This window comes from Lonchura striata, chromosome 5 (genome assembly GCF_046129695.1).
Source record: "Lonchura striata isolate bLonStr1 chromosome 5, bLonStr1.mat, whole genome shotgun sequence".
NCBI classification, from domain to species: domain Eukaryota; kingdom Metazoa; phylum Chordata; class Aves; order Passeriformes; family Estrildidae; genus Lonchura; species Lonchura striata.
This window is the reverse complement of record NC_134607.1, coordinates 41,279,412-41,302,989: the sequence shown is the minus strand read 5'-3', so window position 1 is coordinate 41,302,989 and position 23,578 is coordinate 41,279,412. Positions and strand designations below refer to the sequence as shown.

General features: G+C 35.5%; 1 protein-coding gene across 5 annotated transcripts in view; it reads right to left on the bottom strand.

Annotated features, from left to right (window-relative positions):
• Nucleotides 1-23,578, bottom strand: part of SLC16A7 (solute carrier family 16 member 7) — a 79,376-nt gene that overhangs the window by 29,263 nt on the left and 26,535 nt on the right. For 2 of the 5 annotated variants that reach the window (XM_021547458.2, XM_021547460.3), the window contains exons 2-3: nucleotides 17,081-17,174; nucleotides 3,953-4,195 (exon numbers count right to left, since the gene is read on the bottom strand). In XM_021547458.2, coding sequence (XP_021403133.1) covers nucleotides 3,953-4,166 — 214 coding nt within the window. In that variant the 5' untranslated portion in view covers nucleotides 4,167-4,195; nucleotides 17,081-17,174. Of the gene's footprint in view, nucleotides 1-3,952; nucleotides 4,196-10,546; nucleotides 13,081-17,080; nucleotides 17,175-23,578 lie in introns of those variants that run through there. The other 3 variants (XM_021547456.2, XM_077783488.1, XM_021547459.3) reach the window with 2 other exon arrangements.

The window sequence follows — 23,578 nt, the reverse complement described above, 5'->3', positions numbered from 1 at the left end:
TTTACTCAGAAACATTACCCAGAATTTAAATGAAACTATTACGTTTTCTGAACTTCAGACCAGCAGGACTGCTCCACATTTCACAGCTGGGTATGTCTTGAAGGATTTATCAGCTCTTAACTAATCTTCATAATCCAATGTTACACCCAAAAAGTTCTTTTGGAGAAAAAAAAAAAAAAAACAAACAAAAGAAAGAAAGAAAAACTGCAAACTGAAACTGTACTTGGAAAAATGACAGAAAAACAGTTAAGGACCAACAAGTGAACAAACTGCTTTTTCCCTGAGGAAATCTAAAACTCAAGGTCAGCTCTGTCTGAAATCACCAGACCTGTCACATGGGTTCCATAGCTGCCATTATGGCTCCTATCAAACCCACACTGAAAGCAATGAAAACATTTTTACTGGAAACAGATCAAGCTCTGATAAGAAGCTCCTTAATCATCTTTGGCTGATAACGCCACACAAAGTGAGAGGTAAAGTTTTGAAAAAGAGAAGAATGAACTAAAAGAACTTGAGGTCAAAAGTACTTGACATTTTTCTTTAATTCCTTAATTTCTCTATGTGTTGGAGCAGAAATATGACTTTGTAAATCTATGGATACATATATATTTAATAAGAATACATACATGCATATGCATTTTATATACATTATTTGTGCATACACATACAAGAATACAGATTGTATTGTCAGGATAACTCAAATAATTCCATTTTATCCCAGCTTCTGTCCTCCAATAACAAAAGTCTGGTGGTCCCAGTCTCAGTCCCTTGGGTGTAGGAATCCATCACAAACCCATCACCCTTAATTTAATGCAACTGACAGTCACTGCTCACGAAAGGCAGAAGAAGGAGTTACCATGGAGACTGAACAACTGCTCTTCTCCAGAGGATGCTTTTATCAAACATGGTCTGAACAGTAGAGGCTGTGCAGTACTTGTAACCCTAATCACATCACTGGATCTTGCTTTTTGGGATGCCTTTTTAGTAAACTCTAACAAGCATCAAAAAGTTGGGGGTGGGGGAAGAAGGAAGAGAGAGCTTAAGAAAACAAACAAACCAACCCCCTAAAATACAACAGAAAGCAGTATGAAACTGCATATTGTGCCGGATTGAGAGAGAAAATTACTTTCATATTGATTTGATTTATCAGATTTGTCACCTCTGCCTGGTGCTTTCCTAACAGGGTGAATGCTGTGCTTGACCTAGTTGCTGGAATTAACCAGGACTGCAGGAGACCATATGGATTGCCAGATGGTCTGCTATAATTTAATGCCATTTATTCTAAGTATGAAGTAAGTGATAAATATAATTAACATTCTTTTAGCTCCTTACTGGAGCTTTTTTCTGAGGCATTGAAAGGTAAGTTAATACCTTGTTGCTGAAACACAGATGCCAGCTAATTACTGCAAGAGGCTGCAGCCTCCAAAGCAAAAAGTGTCTGCACAGAGTCTAACTTATTCACTGACCCCACTGAGATGATTAATAGGTTGAATGCTAAGCTGTAATGAGGATGACAGATCTTAGATGTTTTCAGGTTACCTTCATTAGTAGCATGATGAACAGTGTTCATCGCAGGTGCACGTATCACACTTCACAATAAACAAATGCACCTTGTACTTGTGGCCTGAACGTGTATTTCATGTTACAGCACATCAAATGTGAAGGAAGAATCAAACCACCTTCAGACAGTAAAAACAATGAAGTGATTTCCTTCAGAAATGTTTTTCCAGATGGCTATTTCATATTCTGCCAGTGATTGTCTAAATGGCCTAGTTTTTAGGAAGTAGTCTGAGAGAAGCTTGGGCTTCAAAGAGTGTTTATATCAGGCAGGGTCGTCATTCTCAGCATTTTAAAACCACAAGCCTATAACAAGATATCCAAACAATGCTGTTTACTGTTCCTGTGCTGATAATCTTAGTAGCAAATGGGTTATGTATTAGCAGAATGAATAGCAAACAATTTTGTAGTTTTTAATGCCAATATACAAGTGCAGTTGGTAACTGGTAATCAGAACAGTCACTGAAGTATTAGAGAAAAGGCAGAAATACTGAATCATTTGTATTTAGTAGGAAAAGTTGTGCACATTGAACCTCACAGATAAAAGTGGCCACAGTGAAATGTCCTGAGATTTGCATGTGCACTGTTAATAAAACCTGTGTGAACTTTGACCTGACAGAAATGGCATAAATGAAATGCTATGCAGAGAACACAACATAGCAGCACCAGCACTATAGAGCAAACCTGCTTTACATTGTTAAAGGAGCTCAGGGTCAGCAAGTCACAGCATATAGACAGCCAAAAAAAATCCAGCTTTTCAACACCTGTGTTCTTCCCATGCAGATGGGAAGATGGGTTCAGCACTTGCTCAGAGGCTTCCACAGTTACACAGGTACACTCCACTGTGCAAGTGCTGATGCACCCTTAAGAAAGTGCTACTTTAGGGCAGGACTTGAATGTGATGAAATTCACTCTTGATTGCTTCAAGTTATTTCTTCACCTGGTGAATTCACTTGACTATTGTTGCTGGTCCTATAAAATCCTTTGTATTTCTCCACCAGCATGTGAATAACTTACAATTTTCTATTAGTATGTAAATAAAAATAGTATCAAAATATCTGAATAGCATGCTTCTGTAGATATTGATACCATTTGTCAAGACATCTTCATAAGTTCTCTGTGATCGGCAGAATTTGAAAAAAGATCAATTTTTTCATCCCATTAACTGAGGTGCAAAAGCTAATACTGTATGATTGTACTCAGATGGGGAAAAGAGGTAGCTTGAGAGAGCAAACCAGATAGCCTGATCCTCTTTGTAGGCATGCTCCTTACTTCCCTGATTGATACATAAGGTAGGGTCATTCATGTGTCAGACCTTAGGGGACTCAAATAAGAGATAAAAAATCTACCATACTGGAAATGAGACTTCATTCACCCTTCAATAGATCATTTGTTGGATCTGACAACACTGTACTTTACTATTACACAGATACTACTTCTGAAAAATACTGGAGTGACACTCTTCAGTGATTAAAGAGTTTTAGTTTTAGTGTGCTATCAGCACAATGTCTTCAGTCTCTATGTCAATACATTCACACATATGTACATATATATAAACGCACATTTGTAAATGTACACATTTAATTGCTCCAAAGTGCAAATACTCAGATGCTCCAGGTGGTTACCTCTTAACATTAAAAGAAAGGGTAATACCAGATATGTTGCCTGAATTAACATAATTCACACCTTTGAACTGTCTAAGTGTTTTTTACCTAAGCAGCAGCTAGCTTTCACCAGCAATTAAAGGAGAAAAAAGTTCTGAAGAAATGAAGAAACCATGCAGAATTTAACAAGTTAGTCTTTAGGCTGATAGACACAAAGCCTGTCAAAGCAGATTTGACACTTAGTTTTTAAACATAACTTTATACTTTTAAATCCTTTTACATCTGTCTTGTTCCTTTACTTGCTTGCTTACAAGAAACAAGGTATCAGAGAATTTGTGTTCACTGTTCTGACCCAAGAATAAGATTGTCTGCATCTTAGCTATCATACAGATGGCATGTTTGAAACATCACTCTTAGGACAAATAAGGACCAGGTGTAAACCCACTGTCTATGGAGCAATACCCGTGTCTCATGAATGAACCCTCATTGCTGTAATAATTTTCTGTGATTAAGCTTCATCATTGAATGTACTGAGAAAGCTCACCAAAGCAGTGGAATCGGAACAAATTCACCCCTAGACCCAGGAGAAATTATTCGGGCATTGATTTGTTGGGAAATTATACTCTCAAAAATTGTGACTTTAGGGAAAGATTGCAAAATCTTTTTTTATCCAAATTACCTAAATGTTAGCTAGTGGAACAAAGAAAAGGCCCTAAGGGGAATAAATGCTTTAAGACCATATGAAAAACACAACCAAGCAAAACTGTTTATTAATTTCAGGAATATCTTACCTCCTGCATACATGACAGCCAACATTATCGATGATATCCAAGCTATCTCACTATATGATGTGTGGAAGATCTCTTGTATTTCTTTGAAGAACACTGTGATGGCTTTGGGGAAGGCATAGGAAAATCCAATGGAGATAAAAGCCCCAAAGACCACAACCCATCCCCAGCCTCCATCAGGAGGTGGGTAATCTGGTGCTCCTGTTGCAGGTGGCATTTTTGGTCTCTGTCTCTTCTCCAACTAGACTGAAACACAAGTAAAGAAACAGATTGTCAATTTTCTTTTTCCTTTCTTTCATATCAAATTATTCAATAATAATCTGCAGGAAATATATAAAAATCCTTGGAGAAAAGATCAATTTCCACCCTTCATGGGACCACAGAACAAGAGTACCTGCTTTTAGGCGCAAAAGCTGTTCTGCAAAAACACTTGTGGCAAGAATATTTCCAATAGCCTAGTCAATATGTGGCAACTGTTAAAAATCACTCATCTCAGTCACTGAAGTTCTATTTGCAGTTAGTCACTTATTGCAAAGTGGATTAATTTATGCAGCTCTACCATGTACAGTGTGGAGAAGAAACAATGGAAAAAAGTTACACCTAAATTATAACTAAACACTATAAAGAAGTGTTAATAATATTTATTGGTACCGCAGCAAAATCATGATCAACAACAGAGAGGAACAAATTGCGAACATCTGAAAAGCAGATATCTAAGCAGGGATTTAAAATTCCCTGTGTATCCATAAAATAAATACACAATATTAAAATTCCATATTTTACTCTTAAGATTTTGATATTTTGATGCTGATATTACTTGCAGGAACAAGGTGGAACTCAATGGTACTAATTTTGCTATTTCCACATATTAGAAGACAACAGGAAGCTTTCCATATCTCTTCTATAATTTAGAATTGATTGTAAGAGCTGCCACAATGATACCTTACAGAGGTTCTAAGAGGTGTGGCCAACACATTCAGGCAGCTCAAATCCACAAAAATACAAAAGGACTGAGATAAATTCCATATTGCTAGTATCTACCTGGTATCTAAAACCTTACTTTTATTTACATTCTGCAGTACCTTTTTTAGAAATTATGTAGCAGTGAAAATCCATTTTGTATTTCTGAGATTTTTTCCATTAACAAATCCCGTTATTATTAAACACTGGAGTCCACTGTGGTTTTTTCTGTGAAATCCAGCCTACACATACAGTATGAACTGCAAATTCTTCTTTCCTCCCTGTTTCTTTCTTGAGCATTTAGGCAACTTATAACTCTTGATTGGTCTCCTGCCATACTAGTTTTGAAAACTGTGGATGATAACAGTGAGTAGGTTGCTCTTATGCTTATTACCAGCAAGCCTCTACATGATTTCTTCTGTGCCTCTTACAGCATATTCCAATTTCTCACAGTAAACTGCATTAGCAGTGGGAGTGAGATGATTGCCTTAACAAAAACTAAAAAAACCCAACAGTGTCAGCTTATACTTATCTCTTGGGAGAGTGCCTGGAGTACTTTTAGGCTAAATGTCATGTAGCACTGCATGCAATATATGCCACAAAACAAGCAAAATGTTATTTTTAAGATTACCTATTGCTAGGCTAGTCCTGTGATAGAAACCAGTGTACTTTTGATTGTCCAGTTCACTGAAGCAGACTGTAGACATCAACTGCAATCTCAGGTAGCTGGCACACCTCTGGGGGAAACTAAATCAATTACTAAAACATCTGGCTTTTAGGCAAAATTTTAAAAGCCCAGGTAGTTTGGCTTCTCTATCATATAACTGAGATTTCCTGCTGGCAGCAATAGGTACCTATTGCTCTGTACACAGAGCATATATATCTTTTTATATGCATGTCCAGAAACAATCTCTGGTATGTACTTTGTTTCTACTTATCCCAGTCTCAGTTTAATGTTAGCTCACTGAGAAAACTCAGAGAGGAAAACCTGGGCCTGCCATTAGAACAAGTTGGACAAACAGAAACACTTTTGGTTGCTGAGACTTAACTTTGTCAACACTGTTAAATAGTACTTTCTTTTTACTAATAAAATCAATTAGAAGGAAAAATCCCTCAGTAAGCCCACTGTAACTTAGAGCACAAATAAAAAATTATCAACTGCAGGTTCAAGAGAATAAAAACTTAAATTTGCCATAAAAAGCAGAATTCCATTTCTGTGAGTTAAATGGAAGTAAAGAATGAGAGTTTGCTATCTATCCCAGAAAAACTGTTGTTCTGCTCATCTGAAAAAACTTTGGGTTTTTTCAAGAAAAAAGGCTAACTATTGTTTTCTTACACTTCAAAGGCTTGAACATATTTGTTTTCATATTTAATATTCACATGACAACACTTCTATCGCTATTATAAATTTTTGTAACGGCAAAAAACATCAACACATTGCTCTTCACAAAAATGGAAGGGGCTTATCAATTTAGTGAGGAAGCACTCCTTTTCCTAAAAATAATACAAAAGCACTTTGAAAAATCACAGCCACCACATTGGTTAAAAGAATGCTGAAGGTTCCTGAATGTCACTAATAATTTGGAGAGATCCCACTATATCTATCCCTTTAGGGCAGAAGAACAGGCTCTGATGGTTTGGTGCCTTCCTCCCTTCAAAAGCAAACGGGCATTGGCTGCTTCTGTGCCTTAGCCTAGAGGCAAACTGGTGCAAAGGCCACTGCATGGTCCTTTCTGCCAACCTACAGTGGGCATTACGCTGTCACAAAGAAGAGCCTGGATCATAGTATCTCACACCTCCTGTTTACTCCATGAAGTAGAGCTAAGAATAGCTTCCCTGATATTCCTTTATGATCACCATGGCCAATATAGCTCCAGTCAATAAAAGGTGAAGATGAAAAAAATAACAAATATATGCTTGTACCAAGGTGAAAATAAGTGCTCATTTTCTCACAAACATTAAATCCAACATCTCAAATATTCCATACATGCTCAGGACCTAAAGAAGCATTCTCCTGTAAAATCTGCACCTAATGTCCTGCTGCAATCCCTGAAACTGAATCCCTCCTAAAGAAGTCTAATCCATTAATATACCCAGCTCTAACCTAAGCCTAACTGGTAATATTTGAGTAATATAGGTAGTATTATTAGAAGTGCAAAATCCAACAGCAACCAAAAAAACCCAAGATTTTACATTAGTAGACACAAATGTTGATAAAGGGAAAAGCAAAAGATGAAGGAATGAAGCAGCATGTGTGATGATGTTCACATGAAGGACACAGTATCAGACCAAAATAAGAAAAAAAGAAACAGCACTTGAGTAAATAAAGATCACCACCAGTGTTTTTAGTCAGTCATATGAATTCCATCATGTGCTTAAAGCTAGAAAGAGAGCACTGCTCGTACCTATGCCTTTATAGGCAAGCAGTGGGCGAGGAACACTGCCTGCCCCCTCCAGGGAAGCAGCAGGGGAATAGTGACTGGAGTGGGTCCTGAGTGAAGCCATCAATCTCACTTCTCAATGTCAAACACACTGAGATTCCTCAGCCTTTACATACCCTGAGTCAGATGTGCACAAGACTTTTCTCCTAAGCTCTTTCTAGTTCCCCTGTATAAATCCTATTTATGTAAGCAGTGAACAAGAACGCAGTTTACTGTAATAGAAGCTGCATATATCTGCTACCAAATAATAGGACAGAAACAAGAGGACATTTTTATAACACCTAATAAGCAACATCTTTATTGCAGTTTTCATCACATTTGAACTTAACTAGGCTTATGAGAACTAGTGAATAAAAGAGAGAAAGAAAAAAAGGAAGGAGGAGGAAGGGAAAAGGGATAGATGTGAAAGGAAGGAAAAAAGGGAGAAAGACAAAAAGGAAAAAAGTAGCAAGCAAGCAACAAAGTCAAACTAAGAGCAAATGCTACAAACAAATAATGTATATGGATACCATGCATTGTATACTTCAGTCAGTTATAATCAAACTGTTCAAAGTGCTCATGTGCCTACCAATGCTTCATTAATATTCTGCACTTGCCAGCTGCCAGAATCAGCTATCATTACAACAGCTTGTCAAAGACCCTTCTGAGAAGGATTTATATTGTTCTCTTGTTTACTAAGACTCTGATTTTACTGGGAGTTTTAGTTTTGTTTTTCTGCAAAGTTAGAGTAACTGTCTTCCTGCTTGCATTTTGTCTGCCCTGTCCTCAATGTGCCCCATCACCACTTGGCTCAGCAGTCACATGTCCCAGAGTATAAGAACTGGAATGTGAAAAATCTGTCCCCAGCTGCTGTTAGGATAGTAGAAATACTTCACATTTGTGTACTGCCCTCCAGTTCCAGACAGTAAACCAAGAATTGTGAAAAGCTTTGCAAACTTGAGCAAAATCAGTCTTATAATATCCCTGTGAGGTGACTGAGAAATACAATCCACTTTAAGACATGGGAAACAAATGTGATAACAGACTGAGTGACCTAAGTCTCGTGTCCTAAGATCAATGTCAGAGCTGGCATGTAGACTAATGTCCAAATAAAACATGACTTATGACTGAGATTTTTAAATATGTGTGTATTTTAGAATCTCATTAAGTAGCCAATGCAGATTATTTGTACTGATTAATACTAGAGCTAGGAACTCAGGTGGGGTACAATGTTTGTTTTATAGATTTGAATAGTCTGCTGCTCCAACTTACCCTTAACACATGTTAATTACACTGCTGTATTTGAAATTATTTACTCTGTAGCAGCATTAGAACATAATGAGTTAAATAGGAATTATACTCTCATCAAAGATCCTTGCTTAAATGCTGTAAGTTTGTAAATTTTCATTAACCCCTCTTTAAGAGTTCTCAGCAGGATAGCAGAATAGCAGGTACCATCTCATCAAATGGTATTGCCTCACCAACTTCTATAAGTTATTGTCATAATCTTGGGAACAATTTTGAGCCTTTGAAGAAAAACATTTCTTGTTAGTTTTGTGAGAAGGCTTTGCTCCTACTTGCAATGTTTTGGTTTTTTTTTTTTTTTTTTCTGGAGAAAGGGAACATGTGGAAAGACTGTAAAGTAGCAACAGAGTCTGTTCCCTGCTTTTAGTTCTAACTACTCAGATCTTGAGGCAAAATAGCTCCTAAGGAGCTCTGGTTCCTAGCTTTAAAGAACAGGCTAATTATCCTGAAATGGGAAATCAGTCTCCTTTTTGTCTGTGTTCAGAGACTAAGTGATAAAAAAAACCCATGTAGATGAAAGATGCACTCAGAGTCGCAATTCACTGCCTTTTTTCCACTAGGGTTTAATCTTAAGTACAAATACACCCTGTGTGAGACCAAAACTACTAAAAATGTGCCCAGGCTAGACAGCATTTTAGAAAGATGTTGGGTTTTGTAAAGTTTCTCCTACAGACTTGAATCTAAGGGTTATGTCTGTAAATGCTTTCCAGACTTCTATGTGACAATAAAATAACTTACATATAATGTATTACATTAAATTGTATTTATAGGGCTAACATTAGAGTTTGTGACTCTTGCTAAAAGTCTAAGCAAAAATAATTCCAAAATCACCATTGTTACTTAAATCCTATTTCACTTTATTCTTAAAAATACATCTACAGGTATTTTAAGTCTAAATCACTAGCTTATTGAGAAACAGAACATTTTGTTTTTCTTGAAGAGCAGATGAAGGAACTAGTTATAGGTATTTGTATCTATGAAACAAATACGTAATTATTTGCAGTTCAGAATCAGTATTGTGGTGTACTTGTCATCCCACTGAAGCAGTGACAAAACAAGTGCTTGAAGCAGTGTGGGAACGTGAGAGCCCCTCCCACATCCAAGGCAGATATATGCAAATTATTGTTCATACTGTCTAGGAGGTTGGCAGAGGCAGGCTCATGCTGTAAGATAAAATTAAATGAGAAATCCCCATAACTTTCTTTCTTCTTAGGGTCTAGCATTTCAATTGACTGATTCTTAAGCAACAGCCTCAACTGGGCAGATAATTGGATGTTACAGCAAGAACTCTGCTGAGCTATACTAGGATAATTGCAGATCTGACCTGATGGCTGTGGGAATATCCACAGAATCACAGAATGGGCTGACTTGGAAAGGACTCACAAGGATCATCAAGTCCAGCTGCAAAGGACACCCCAAGAGTGACACACACACCTGAGATTTTTTGTGCAAATACTTCTTGAACTCTGTCAGGCTGGTGCTGTGACCACTTCCCTGGAGAGCCTGTTCCAGTGCCCAAACACCCTCTGGGTGAAGAACCATTTTCTAATATTCAACCTAAAGCTCCCCTGACGCAACGTCAGGCCCTTCCCTCTGTCTGTCACTGGTCACCACAAAGAAGAGATCAGTGTCTGCCCCTCCTCTTCCTCACGAGGAAGTTGTAGAGCACAAAGGTCTCCCCTCAGCCTTGTCTCCTCCAGGCTGAATAGACCAGGTGACCTCAGCCACTCCTCACACATCATCCCCTCAAGGCCTTCACCATCTTCGTTATCCTCCTCTGGACACTCTCTAATAGTATAATGTCTTTTTTATATTGTGGTGAACAAAACTGCACACAATCATTAAGCTGAGGCCACACAGTGCAGAGTGTATTTGAAGATCTAATTCAGTCTGACCAAGAATAAAGGCATACCATGGAATTCCTTTCTTCCTCTTAGAAGACTCAAAATAGGATTACGGACACAGAAGTGAGTCCTGAAAGATGCTTCCCTATAAAAAGCAAAGCATATAAATTATGCTATTAGTCTAATTAAAATTCTATTTGGACTACGGCCAAAACCTCCATCTGAGAAAATTATATTGTAAATATATTTGAGTTATTACATCATTGAAATCAAATTTGGAGCATTCCTAAATCAGTAGTGAGATGACTAACATAATCTGTCGAAACTAATATATATTAATTCAGTATTTATAATTAATTTGATTTTTGTGTCTGGGTTTGGTTTTTTATTTGTTTTTTATTTTGAACTTCATATGTTGTACTACCACATTCTCCTGGGAATCCATTATCTGTATTCACAGCCATAGCCATGAGTTGGATTTCCATTCATCATGTCTTCTGTTATTACCTTTTTTCACTGTTTTTAAGGGAAACCTGCATGACTGGCTTACTCTAGATGACTAAACACCTACATGAATATAGTTAGGTGACATGAATTCCAACCAAAGTGATTGCAATTCTGTTTTAATTACTTCAAAAAGACAGTCAATACAATATATAAGCTAAAGAGGTTGTCACTCTGCCCAAGTTGAAGTGAAATGAAATCAACTGTTGATGGCTAAATTGAAAATGCCAGTGATTCAGTCTGAAGAATTAATCAGAATTAACAGTAAGTTGACTGAAGTTGTTGAAAAATTCTGCAGACCTGGAAAAAAACACCAAATTAATCAACTTTTCAAAAAAAAAAAAAAACAACCTAAAACTTTCTTCTGCCATTAAAGAACTAATATTAATAAGCTCAGCTAAACCCTTCATAAGTCAAAGTCTTAGCTCCTTACACTCCAAGAGTATTGATAAACTTATTAATTTCTAACCACTCACATAATCTCTTAAATTCTAGCACTACTCCCACATATTAAAGTATGGTGGTTACCAGCTTGACAACTTACAAATGATTGATATTATAATTCTTTTTAGACCAATATTGAACAATATTGGTAACATTAGCCTTTCAACTACATCAGTACACTCATCTTCTCTAAAACTCACATTGAATAAAAATTTTAAAAAGAAGACTTCTCAGAACAGAAGTAATGTAAATTTGGAGCTGTTTGTTTGATATGTATTTGAAGAATTCTGATATTTGGAAGTGGGGAGCTATAGATTCATGCAGTTGTAATATTTTATAAATGGAAGAACTAAGGTTTCAAGTCAGTGTTAATGGAGTTATCTGCACAGCTGTTGAATATTGCTTGAAAAATAAATAGCATAATCTTTTGAAAGCAGCAGATTTTCCATTATCAACAATAACAGATATTCATTTTAATACCATTCTTTTTCAATACTAATCTGCAGGAAAAAAAATATCAATTATGGGAAAAGCTAGCCTATTCTTAGGCTGCACCACTAATTAATATTTTCAAAATCTAAATTTGTATCTTTTTACATAAACATTATTTGAAAGTGGCAATATTTAATTCATTTATTGCTGAATATAATATTCACATACATCTATGAGCTGAATATTTGACATTAGGAAGATGCAATAGATTCCAATTGAAATTCTGCTGATATTAATTTTTGTAAACTTTATGAAAGTTACTGTGGGCTCTTGTGATCAGAATCCAGCTGTCTAGGCTCTCTTCTCTGCTCCATATTATGGCCCAGTGTATTTTTTGTATATGTCTTACCACTCATTTAAATCCCAGCCCAAAAGAATCATCTCTCACATACTGGGAAAGTATTTTTCTTCTATCCTCGCACAACACATGACTCCTATGGGTGGAAATAGTTACTTAATGTTTAAGTCTCAGTGACAACTACTCAGATTATGTAATAGAAAGTAAACTGATCTGGATTCTGTTCCTAAGAGCACATGACAGAGAATATATAGCAGGCCAAGGCTGGAAAACAACTCCAGAACTCCAGACTGCAGAAGTTTATACAGGGTTCACATTTCATTTATTCCTGTCAATGTGGAAATTGTTACTAGTTTACGATTTTTTTTCTCTATTACTAATAAAATGGAAAAACTTTGGAATGCTTCCAATGACATAATCTTTTAGAAGTGTGAACTAGGAAATCTAATGAATTATAAATCACCTTTTAGCAAAGCTACAGTTATCTTACATACTTTATAGAGAAATAAGTAAATCAGGCAGGAAGGAAAAGGGCAGAACTACCAAAACTTACAATGAGGAAAAGACCTTTTAAAAAAAATTACTTGGGGCCCATTGCATGTTGAAAAAACCAGCAAAACTTCTGCAATTCTGGGTATCCAATATGAAAACCTCCCCAGAACTTAGGTAGGAAGTAAGAAGCCATTTAGTTTATATAGATTTTTAAAGATATACAGAGTAGAGAAGAGTGTGAGAGTGTGTGAGAGTAGAGGGAGTAAGCCACCTATTTGTCGGCAATAAAACTAAAAATATATAGATAATTGAAACCACAAAATCCAATTGATTCAACTGTGCCTTTAAAAGCTTGATACGTAAGCTCTTTCTGCCAGCAAGAGTTAAAATGTGAGCCACTGGTTCCAAACACACTATAGCCCAAATGTAAATTAATCCAAAAGTCATTCCGGAATTACTAAAACATATTAGGTTATATGTTAGGTTAGAAAAAAGAAAGAGAGAAAGAGGGAAAGAAAAAACAAGAGCAAAAGAGAGAGGGAGAGATAAAGAGGAAGAATGGAAGAGAAAGAAAGAAAGAAAGAAAGAAGGAAAGAAAGAAAGAAAGAAAGAACAAAAATTTATAAAAAAGCAGTTTTAGAACTAAATCAATGTTATTTTGCAAAATAAAGTGGAAGAATTACAGAATGTCAACATTATTCTCACAGAGACATCTACCCAATGTTTTTTTTCAAATCAGAGGCACTACTTTTCATTAGTTTTCATCTCATGGCCAGTAGTAGACATGGCTCTGAAAAAGCAAAATTTGACAGCAAGTTATGCTCCCCTCTCCAACAGTTTCCAGTTCTTGGCAAACACATAATCACACAGTATCATGTCATGTATACTAACACAGTGCTTATGCTTGGGACCAACCAGGAACCATCCCTGAAGATGCATCTACCATTTCTTAAGTGCAGAAATTAGATGCTAATAGCACCTTGAGGACTGTGCAGGAGAATTTGACTTCTCTAACCATCCATGATTAAAGTAAATAGCTATGTCAACAGCCCACTCAATTTTCTTCTTTGTTATGCTGATATTTATGCGGATAAGAAATGATAAAAGAAAGTCTCTTTCTATTTCATAACCCACAACTTTGAGCAAACAGCTAAACAAACGGGGAGGCATACATTCATATGGGATAGTGTAGTACTACACAGACACACTTGCTATCTCTTGATGACTAAACATGGCTAGTAGAAAGAGGAGAGCTGTGTTAGCTCAGTATCCCATTGAGGGAACTTAGCTCTGTTTAAGTATCATGGCATGGTGCTACATAAAATAAGTACATGTATGATGTTTATTTGTCCAGTCTGGAACATAATGATAAAAAAATTCATTTGAAGTATGCACCAAAACTAACATAATTTAGGCAGTGTCAGTGGTCTAACATAAACAAATACAGGGAAGGAAGAATTTGAGATTGTATTTGATTTCCATGGGAAGGAAGAGGATGTTTAATTGCAAACTTACTGTGTACTTTGTCCAAGTGTTAATGAGATGACTTGCTGGTATAATACAAAACAACTTTAAAGACCAAGATGGTTTAATCAAATTCTGACACGTACTCCTCCACCCATTGTAAGAAACTGAGCATGGGGAGATCAAAAAACCTCTCTTGATTATTACAGAGGACACTTTTTTCTAACACAAAAAGTACACAACATCCAAAGAGTACAACATATTGCTGTACCTCTTAGAGAACAGTTCTACAATGCAACAGCAAAAACAATCTTCAGCTGATTTCCAGTAAACTTTAGAATTTATCAAGGGTTTTATGTAAATCATATTGTTTATACATGTATCATTTGCAACTTTTTTTACTCTGACACCTTACTAACTCCTCATAAAACACCCAGAATATATGCATGAAGCCCATGGTTCTGCTCTGGCACAGTAGCATTGAAAAGTTCTCTGGTGCTTTGTCAATACACTCAAGGAGATGATCAGCCACTGAAGAATTCATGAGAAGTGCTAGATCTTTCTGAAAACCCTCCCTTCTCATGCTGACATCAAGAATTTCTGAAGAATCTAGAAATCAATTTTTTCCCAATTTTTTGGTTATATTTTCCACATTTGAATCTCCTATTATAGATTTTCCATTTAATCCCAGCACTATGGATTTAAGATAATATAATCTATTTTCTATTTCATTTACAATGAGAAAAAAAAGCTTTATGGAGTATAAACCTTTTGACCAGAACTTACTAGCTATCTCAGCCTGGTATGAAAGTGCTCCTTTCAAATGTTAAGGCAAGAACTCTTTTTCTGACTATGGACAATGCATAGGTCACTGCCTGGGTTGCAGACACAAAAGGTAGACCTGAAAGCAGAAGCCCTGAACTGCAACAGCCTGTTGGTTATGGGATATGAACTTGCTCATGCATTAACTGTGTTTTAGCTGTCAAATTTCTCAGTTTGATTGACACAGAATATGGGGTAGCACTGCTTCATTGCTCAAAAGCAACCTGATAAATCCACTACAAGAATCGCTTTTGTTGACTTATGCTGGACTCTTAAATGTGAAACTTTTCCCACATACCAAAGTGCTCTGCTCTATATAACCCATCTTTGCCAAAGCCATACCAGTGTAAACAGATGCCTGAGCATCATCTTTCAAATTTCTGCATCTGCATTACACTTCAGATTATTTTTCTGCAAACTGAGATAACATAATACTCCTTATTCTCATTATTGAGAACCTAGAACAACTGAATTTAGATTCTCAAAATTTGACTAGAACAGCTACATAGAAATAGTAGTAGAGTTTAGAAAAATATGTAGCAAATGAGACAAGAAATATAAAAATTTCTGTGGCATTTGCATCCTTGCAATTAGCAAAAGGGCATAGAAAAATATTCACAAAAAGGACTAGTTAAGTCATATTTACCAGGAAGCTTAATAAATCAAGAGTAAAACATATCCAGTGTAGGGCAACAAGCACATCAATCTAAGAAATGAGTCTGTTGTCCCTTTCAGGACAGAAGTTTTATCAGTTTGTACGCAAAACACTGAGCTGTGTTTTTCCTTGTAAAAAGTACATATATATACACATTTGGTTGTTCATGAACTCTGCTGTAGGCCCATGTATTCATAATACATTCATAAGAGTTTAGACAAACTTTCTATATGCAAAATTGTTTGTAACACATAGCAACATGCACAGCACACTCCACACACCTGTTTATTTTGTCTTGATAACAAGACAAAGAAGTGGTAATGGAGTTGTGTAAATCTCAAGGTTTTTCCTTGAAAAGCAATACAATGCTGGGATTCAGAACCTGAGCATTATAGTCCCCTGAAGACCATTTGCAGTCTTCAAGACAGTAATATTCTTCTTTGTGTACAAAACAGCTCTGGAGTTTGTGCATTTTTCTAAAGCCTTTAAAGAGGTGTCTGCCCATTTTAATTATTTTCACTGAAGTATTAAACTGTTTTCTACCTATGCATCGGTATGCATTGACTATGCAGACACTTCCTATACATAACCTTTCACATACAGCGCGACTGAGTTCAAAGGGGAGTAAATGGATTTGAACTCCATTCAAGCTTTATTTAGCTAGCTCCTTTCTGAGTCAATAGCTGCAGATGAAAGAGCGACCACCTCCTGGGATGACTGGGTTTAATTATGGCTTTGTTTCTCTGCAGATTCTTCTCCAAACACACTTTTCAATATTTCTCTTACTTCTCAAAATATTACTAGATACACTGTGAGGTGTACCTGAGGGGAAGTTCTTGTAAACTGATTCAAGCATAAAATCTATTTTCTATTAAATCCTAGCATTATTATTTAATTCTCATTATATTTTGCAATTTGAATATTAAACATGGAATTTAGGTTTATCCTTTTTCTTTTCTTCCCTTGAAGCTAAGCATTGTGATATTCATCAGTCAACAAAATATTAATTAAAAAAATAAATATTGGTTAAAACAAACTCTGCCCTAATGAGCTCCAAATAAATATTTATGGCTTTTATGCATAGAAAAAGCATGGGTTGTTTCTTTCTTTTTTCCCTAGTATAACTTACTGGTTCAAAAACCATGTCTGTAAAATGTCACATGCATTTATTGTGCCCTTTATATGATGAAAGAAGCATATGATGGAAAAACATATTTAAGTTGGGCGTTTGTGCCTGTGTATATCAGGAAATGGTACAAAGTATGTAGATGATAGTACCTAGGGAATGACATTTCAATGTAGAGTTTTTTATTTGTCCTTTGTAGAAAAAAGGGTGACTGGCCCCTGCATAATAAAAATTACTGTTAAAATATGCAGCACAGATAAATCTTGAATTTTTAGGAAGATAAAACGGACAATAATAGAATGTACCTGTTCAGATTTCCAGAGCAAGTATCAGAGAGCAAAAAGATGAAGTAAAGAGTGTTGTTTTCATCTTCAAAATGTGAGTAAAGCTATAACTCCTCTGCAAAACAAAACAGGATTTTGAGGTGAGAGCACATGAGACATTATCTGGCTCTCGCTATTTGAATCTTTCAATTGGCTCTGACTTCTATCTGTTCTGCATCAGACCCAAAACTGCTGTGTAGGGTTAGCTGAAGTCTTGAATACATTTCCAGTTCATATACATAACAAAATAGCTATTATTACTACACATGATAGCTGAATATTTTAAATGATACATTAAAACAAAGAACTATTTAATTTCCACCAATCAAAAGAAAAGCATAACCTTTTTCTAGCACCATCCCTAAATCAGACTATCTTTTTCATATGCCAATTCACAGATTTTTTAACAACCATTAAAAGGAAAAAAAAATTGAAATGAAAAGATGATGTACAAATTCTGAAGTGAAAAATGTTTTCTCATACAGACTTCTTCATTCATATTTATAGAAAAGACAGAATGGGGATTCCATCCCTTACACAGCAGTAAAATAACAGAGCAGAAGAGCAATAACATGTAATGCAATAATCTGATTTAGAATGATGGCAAACTTTTAAGTACTTTTGATACTTTTCACACCTCACATTTGAACATGCAGGTAAATGGTAGTTTCTAAGAAGTGTATGTTAATTTATCTACCTCCTGCAAAATAAAGCATGAGCCCTCACTGAATTTTATATTATACAATAAGACTACTTGGCCAAAACTGTGACCAGCAGCACTGTAAGAAAACATAAATACAAAACCAAGCAAATGAGCACTCCTGTCATATAAGGTTGCATGACTTCTGTGATTCAGGAAAAAATACATAAAACAAAGCACTTCCTTTAAGGCACATTGGACAAAAAGCACATGTAAAGCTAAAGCAAGACTTCAGTGGATTAAAGGTAAAGACTGAGTGATTACCCATTCCTTAGTGCTAAGCAGATGTATTTCAGACCAGTGGCAGAATCACCCAATATAATTTTTTCTTTTATGAATACTACAGTTCATCCTGATTTCTTAAAATATGTATTTTTAAAAATCTTCAGGAAGAATATACTACATCTATCTCCATTTTTCATTGTTATGTGTTGCTTCTAAGTAAGTTTTGGAAAAGTTCACTTTTTGAGCCTTGAGTCACTCATGTTCACCCTCTGCAACACTTTTATATCATTCACTGAAATTCACTCTATTTTGGCTTCTGCATGAGGAATGCCTCCAGAGCTCATTGGAAAATAAGTTAATGCAGATACTGTGGAATTATTAAATGTCTTGTTTATTAGGTGATAAGAATAAAAAAACCACAGTTTGAAAGAAAATCTTTACAAACAATATCTTTCTCTAAAAGCCTAAGATAGCAAAACAGGACAATATCCTATGTCAATAATGATTATATAATATCAAAAATCACTCAAAATTGTGAAAATTACTTATCCATAGTAATGATGCTAAACAGAAGCTAAACAAAAAGGTTGTACTTAGGCCTCCCTTATAATCACATAAGGAAAAAATGACTTACCATTACATGGCATGGTAATATATGTAAAAGTCTTTATGATTAACCTATGCACACCAATATATATAAAAGTCTTTATGATTAACCTATGCACACCTACGCCTTACTTTAATAATTTTTTTTGTCTGTTAACAGAGCTAAGTGATGGTTTATTAACTTTAATATATCCTACATACCTGCTCTGATGAAATAACGCACTACCACCCTGCCATGTGCTGCCAAATAACTACAAAATCATAGTTAATTGCCAATAAAGCACTTAAAATAAAATGCTTATTTAAGTACAGCAAAGATGTCTCTAGGGCATATTTGCATCATGGGACTTACATAAAATGGCTCCCTAACAATTCGAGATGGAGTCTTTATCCCTATCAATCAAAAGAAAAGATGTATTTTATTAACAGAGCATTATCCAAAATACAATTATTATCTCCATTCCAGGATATTACACTTCACAGAAGAATGTGCATATAGGTAAATTTAAATATAATAATTAGTTAAAGATTTCTATTTTATCTGGGTATCCATGCTGAAGAGCTCCAAGTGGAAAATATGCAGCCTTTCTGAATTACAACATTTATTTTAGAAATAGACTAATGTACCCAGCACAGGAAATACAGAGCAGAGAGATGTATTAAGTCTTTGAAAGCGTATATCAGCTCTTTCTTTTTGTAACATATTTCCACTACAGTATGAGTTGATTGGTATGTATCAAATTGATTGACACATTTGATTCTTCCTTTTTTGAAAATTCTTTCTTTTTCATAGATTCCACTGTATTTATTTTTTTATCTTAATGATGAATTTTTCATATACTTATGAGTAACAATAATATTAAGTACACACCTAAAAACTTTTAACTATATGCCAGACATATAAGCACAATCTTCCAGTCAAGGCAATGACTTGGGTTTCTGGTGACCTGGACCCATTCTCTCATTCTGCATCAAAATTTTCTTGTATTTTTAGACAAGACTTTCACCTCTCAGTTCCACAAAGAACTCCATAACGTGCATATATCCATTTAGGCTCAAGACCTTTGCAAGCTTGTAGTTGATAAGAGTTGTCTAATGCCTGTAGAGGAAAGACAGTCATTTCAGGAAAACAAAGTCTACATATCCACCTACAAAGTGGCAATTTCTCCTGCTCAGAGTACATTTTCTTAGTACTTCTATTTTTAGCAGCCAAGGAACATGAGAGCGTTTTCTTCAAAAAAGAACGATTTTATCAAGATCAACTGACAATGTCCTCCTGATAGTCTCAGAATTAAAATTCTCTCCTGAAAGGGAAAAGATGTTGGCTAGAATCTTCTTGCATAGAAAGTGAACTTAAACATTAAGAAAAGTCCTAATTATTGTCCAAGCGTCTAAAAAAGGAACTACTTGTGTCACTTAACAAAACCAACAGTTTGGCACACTATTTAACACATAATCTCTAAAATGTAGAATAGTCCAAACCTAAGAAATTACCTCATTTTGTTTACTTAATATACCCAGTGGGAGAAAAACATCCAGCATAATAAAAGCTGGGGCATTTCTGACTATGCTAGAAGCAGAACTTTAGCCCTGTAAGTCACCTAGGAAAAGAAATTTAAGAGGCCTCACTATTATACAGCAGTTCTTTGGGGTTCTGACTACTAGAATTTATTCACATGCTTATTTTTATTATCACATAAAAAGCCTACATATGAAACTTACACTCCTTTCTCTATCAAACTTTATTGTAGTGGATTAAGGGATGATGAGATCTAGCCAAACATGTCTCCAATGCAAACAGTACACAAGACCATTTCCTCCAACTATGAAAACCTCACAGTTTAAGTGCCTCTCTCTATATATATATGTGTGTGTGTGTGCATAAATATATATATATATATATATTATTGGTGTTGTTATCTTTGTTCTGGCCATTCATATATTGTCTATCAGCTTCTTCTTTGCTCATTCAGTTTTCAGTGCGAGCCTATGTATTCTACTCAATGAAAGGTCTCTATCACTGTATTACTTTTGCCCTTTGAAGCTGCCTTTTGCACAGATCACTGTCACAACTTACTTAACCTATCTGCATTTTTAAAGCATTTATCACTGTGGCATTGCCACCAGAGTGGTATCAACAATTAAAAAACAGTAGGCAGGCTGTCTGCAGGTAGGCAGGGGAATCAATGTGTCCAGAATACTGTGAGACCATGAAGTTTCTCTTGAACAAACAAGAGCAACTTAAAAAAAAAAAAAAAATTGATTCTGCAGAAAACTTTCCAAAATGAGAGTGGTAGTGGGAAATCCCAAATTTTGTATTTTTTGTAGTGTATTTATTTCCCTTGTTCATGAAAAACCATCAGTGCTTTGTTTATACAAATAACCTTACCTCAGTGGGGAAAAGATTATTTCAGAAACTTCTCTCTCTTCCAAAATGAAATGAGATAAAATGAAAATGAAAATAAAGTATATAAAAAACATGCAAAATTTCCTCCCCCCACCAAAAATAAAATCATAAATCTCCCATTTTTTTAATGCAACTTTGTCTTTTGGTTTAGTATACTCATTCAAAATTTATAGATGCATTTACTTTGCAGGGTGAACAAATCTGGTTTTAGTTGAAAAAGAGACAAAAAAATCATTAAAGCCAACATTTCAGATGAGAAGTTTTACTGATATGTGAAACCATTACAGATTAAAGCTAATACTCCAGTTTTTGAAAAAATATTCCCCTTTGTCTTCAGCACAATCTTGGCAAGTTCAATGCCAATCATATTTTTAATTGCAAGTGAATGAAGCCTAGTAGCAGTGTTAATTTGTTGACTGTATGCTAGCAACAGTCCCTCTGCAGTTCATCCCACATTATTTTTCCTAGGCAAAGAAATATATACTCTTGATTATTCTGAATACAACAGATTCCATTTGCAGCGGGCCAAGTGGAAATCCAATATTCAAGCCATTCTACTGGAAAAATGTGACATCTTTATTTTGAAAAACTGGAATAAAAATGCAGGAAGAATCTTTTCTTTTTATTTTTTGCAAATGGAAGAATCAACCTGTAAAAAAATTCCAGTATTCCTCCTGAATATACTGATTTACTGGAAAAATTGAAATCAATGCTGGCTTTGGTGCCACACATCACTTAGCTGAAACTATACATGCAAAGTCCACATATTCAGCACTAACCAAGCTATTGCCTGTTTGCATCTTGCAGCATGAGCAAGTCCTTAAAAGACACAAACAGAGAAAGAGGAGCAGATCTTCTGTGCCAAAGTAGAATTCATTCATAAAAAAGGAAAAGAATTTGCCATTAACAAAACAGGAAAGCATTCTGAGGGATTAGTACTGCATACATAACATTTTTTGAAGGCTTAATTTCTTCATCACACTGATCTTATTTAAACAGTCTCTTATTTCTCCAATATTTTAGTATTTGTGCTCACAGCTCAAGGATCTCTCGGGAGGCCTCAGCTGAAATTTGGCATCACAGCATACAAGGTCACCTTTTAGTCTCATGACCAGAGCTTTTGGTTCACCCTCATTGACCCTGCCTGCACTATACTCTAAGTTAAGTCATGCAAGGAGGTGGAAAGGATTATGCAAGAAAACGTGGGCAGGCTCAGTAGCATGTATAACCTTATGCACTTAGAAAAGAAGCACTTGACTCTCCCCTCTCAGCATGATTTGCATATCTCTGTGGTGTCCAGTTGTCATTTTCCTTCTGTCCTTTTCCAGTCAAGACAGATACAAATCCTGTGTTTTCACACAAAATTCAAGGCATCTCTCTTTTCTATCCTATGGCACAGTCACAGGTATTTTAGAGAACTATTTGTGGCTTGCTGATACCCTGAAGCACTTTTTCCAATAGCCATTCTCACCTCAGCTGACCAGCACAGAACAACATGCCATTTCTGGAGAAGAACTGCCAGCCAGAAAGCTTTCAACTGTGAAATCATTCAACAAATATAGAAAACAATATAACCAACTGGGCAAAACTGGTGGGTTTTATTTGGCAAAAAAAAAAAAAAAAAACAAAACAAACAAAAAAAAAAAAAAAAACAAAAAAAAAAAAAACCACAGAATTTCAGGAATATTGAATAGTTGATACTTTCCTCATCAAGTGATACTAGATTTAGGTAATTTTTATTATTTGTAACAGTTTTCTTACTCTTTAATTTCTTTCCTGGCATCCAGCATATACCCAGTTCCTTCTTTACAGTTACAAGATTCATTATTTCCTGCTAGAAATACAGATGCATGAGCCGCTCCAAAACACTGCTAGCCAGCATAGTATGAGCACAGTTACAGCTATAATGAAGAAAGCAAAGCAGCAAAGTTTTTTTTTACCTTGAACAATCAGATCCTGAACCAAATTACGAGGAATATCAAAAGGAATTAATAACTAGGGCCAGAGGAGAGAAAAATCTACCATAAACCTTTTTTTCCTTCCCTTAATTTCAGAAATCTCAAACATAGGGCAGGGGCATAAAGAGGGTAGCAAATCAATGAAACAAAATTATGTTTGCAGATTCTTTTAATAGAAGTTTCCAGCAATTAAACCTATATGAAAGTTGGGCTGTGGAATTATCTTCTGTCAACATGACTGAGACAAAAGTTATATGAAACATTAATGTTGATGCCAAAGTAGTGGAAAATAAAAGTTGAATGAAACAGGTAAACAAACAAAATCAATATGATTTTAAAACCTGTTGAATGAATTCTCCAGTTTCAATCTCTATTTGATGCATGTCTGTATCATCTGTGCATGCAAATGTTAAAAGAAGCTTCTCTAGAAAAAAATCTTACAACTGTTTAGGTTTCAATAAGGACTCAGAAGTTATTTTTAAATCAAGCAGTTATTTAATGAATCCTAATTTCTCAGTTTTCAACTCATATCATGACAAAGAAAAGACTTAATTTCAGAAACTGTAGAAAACACATTCTGTAAA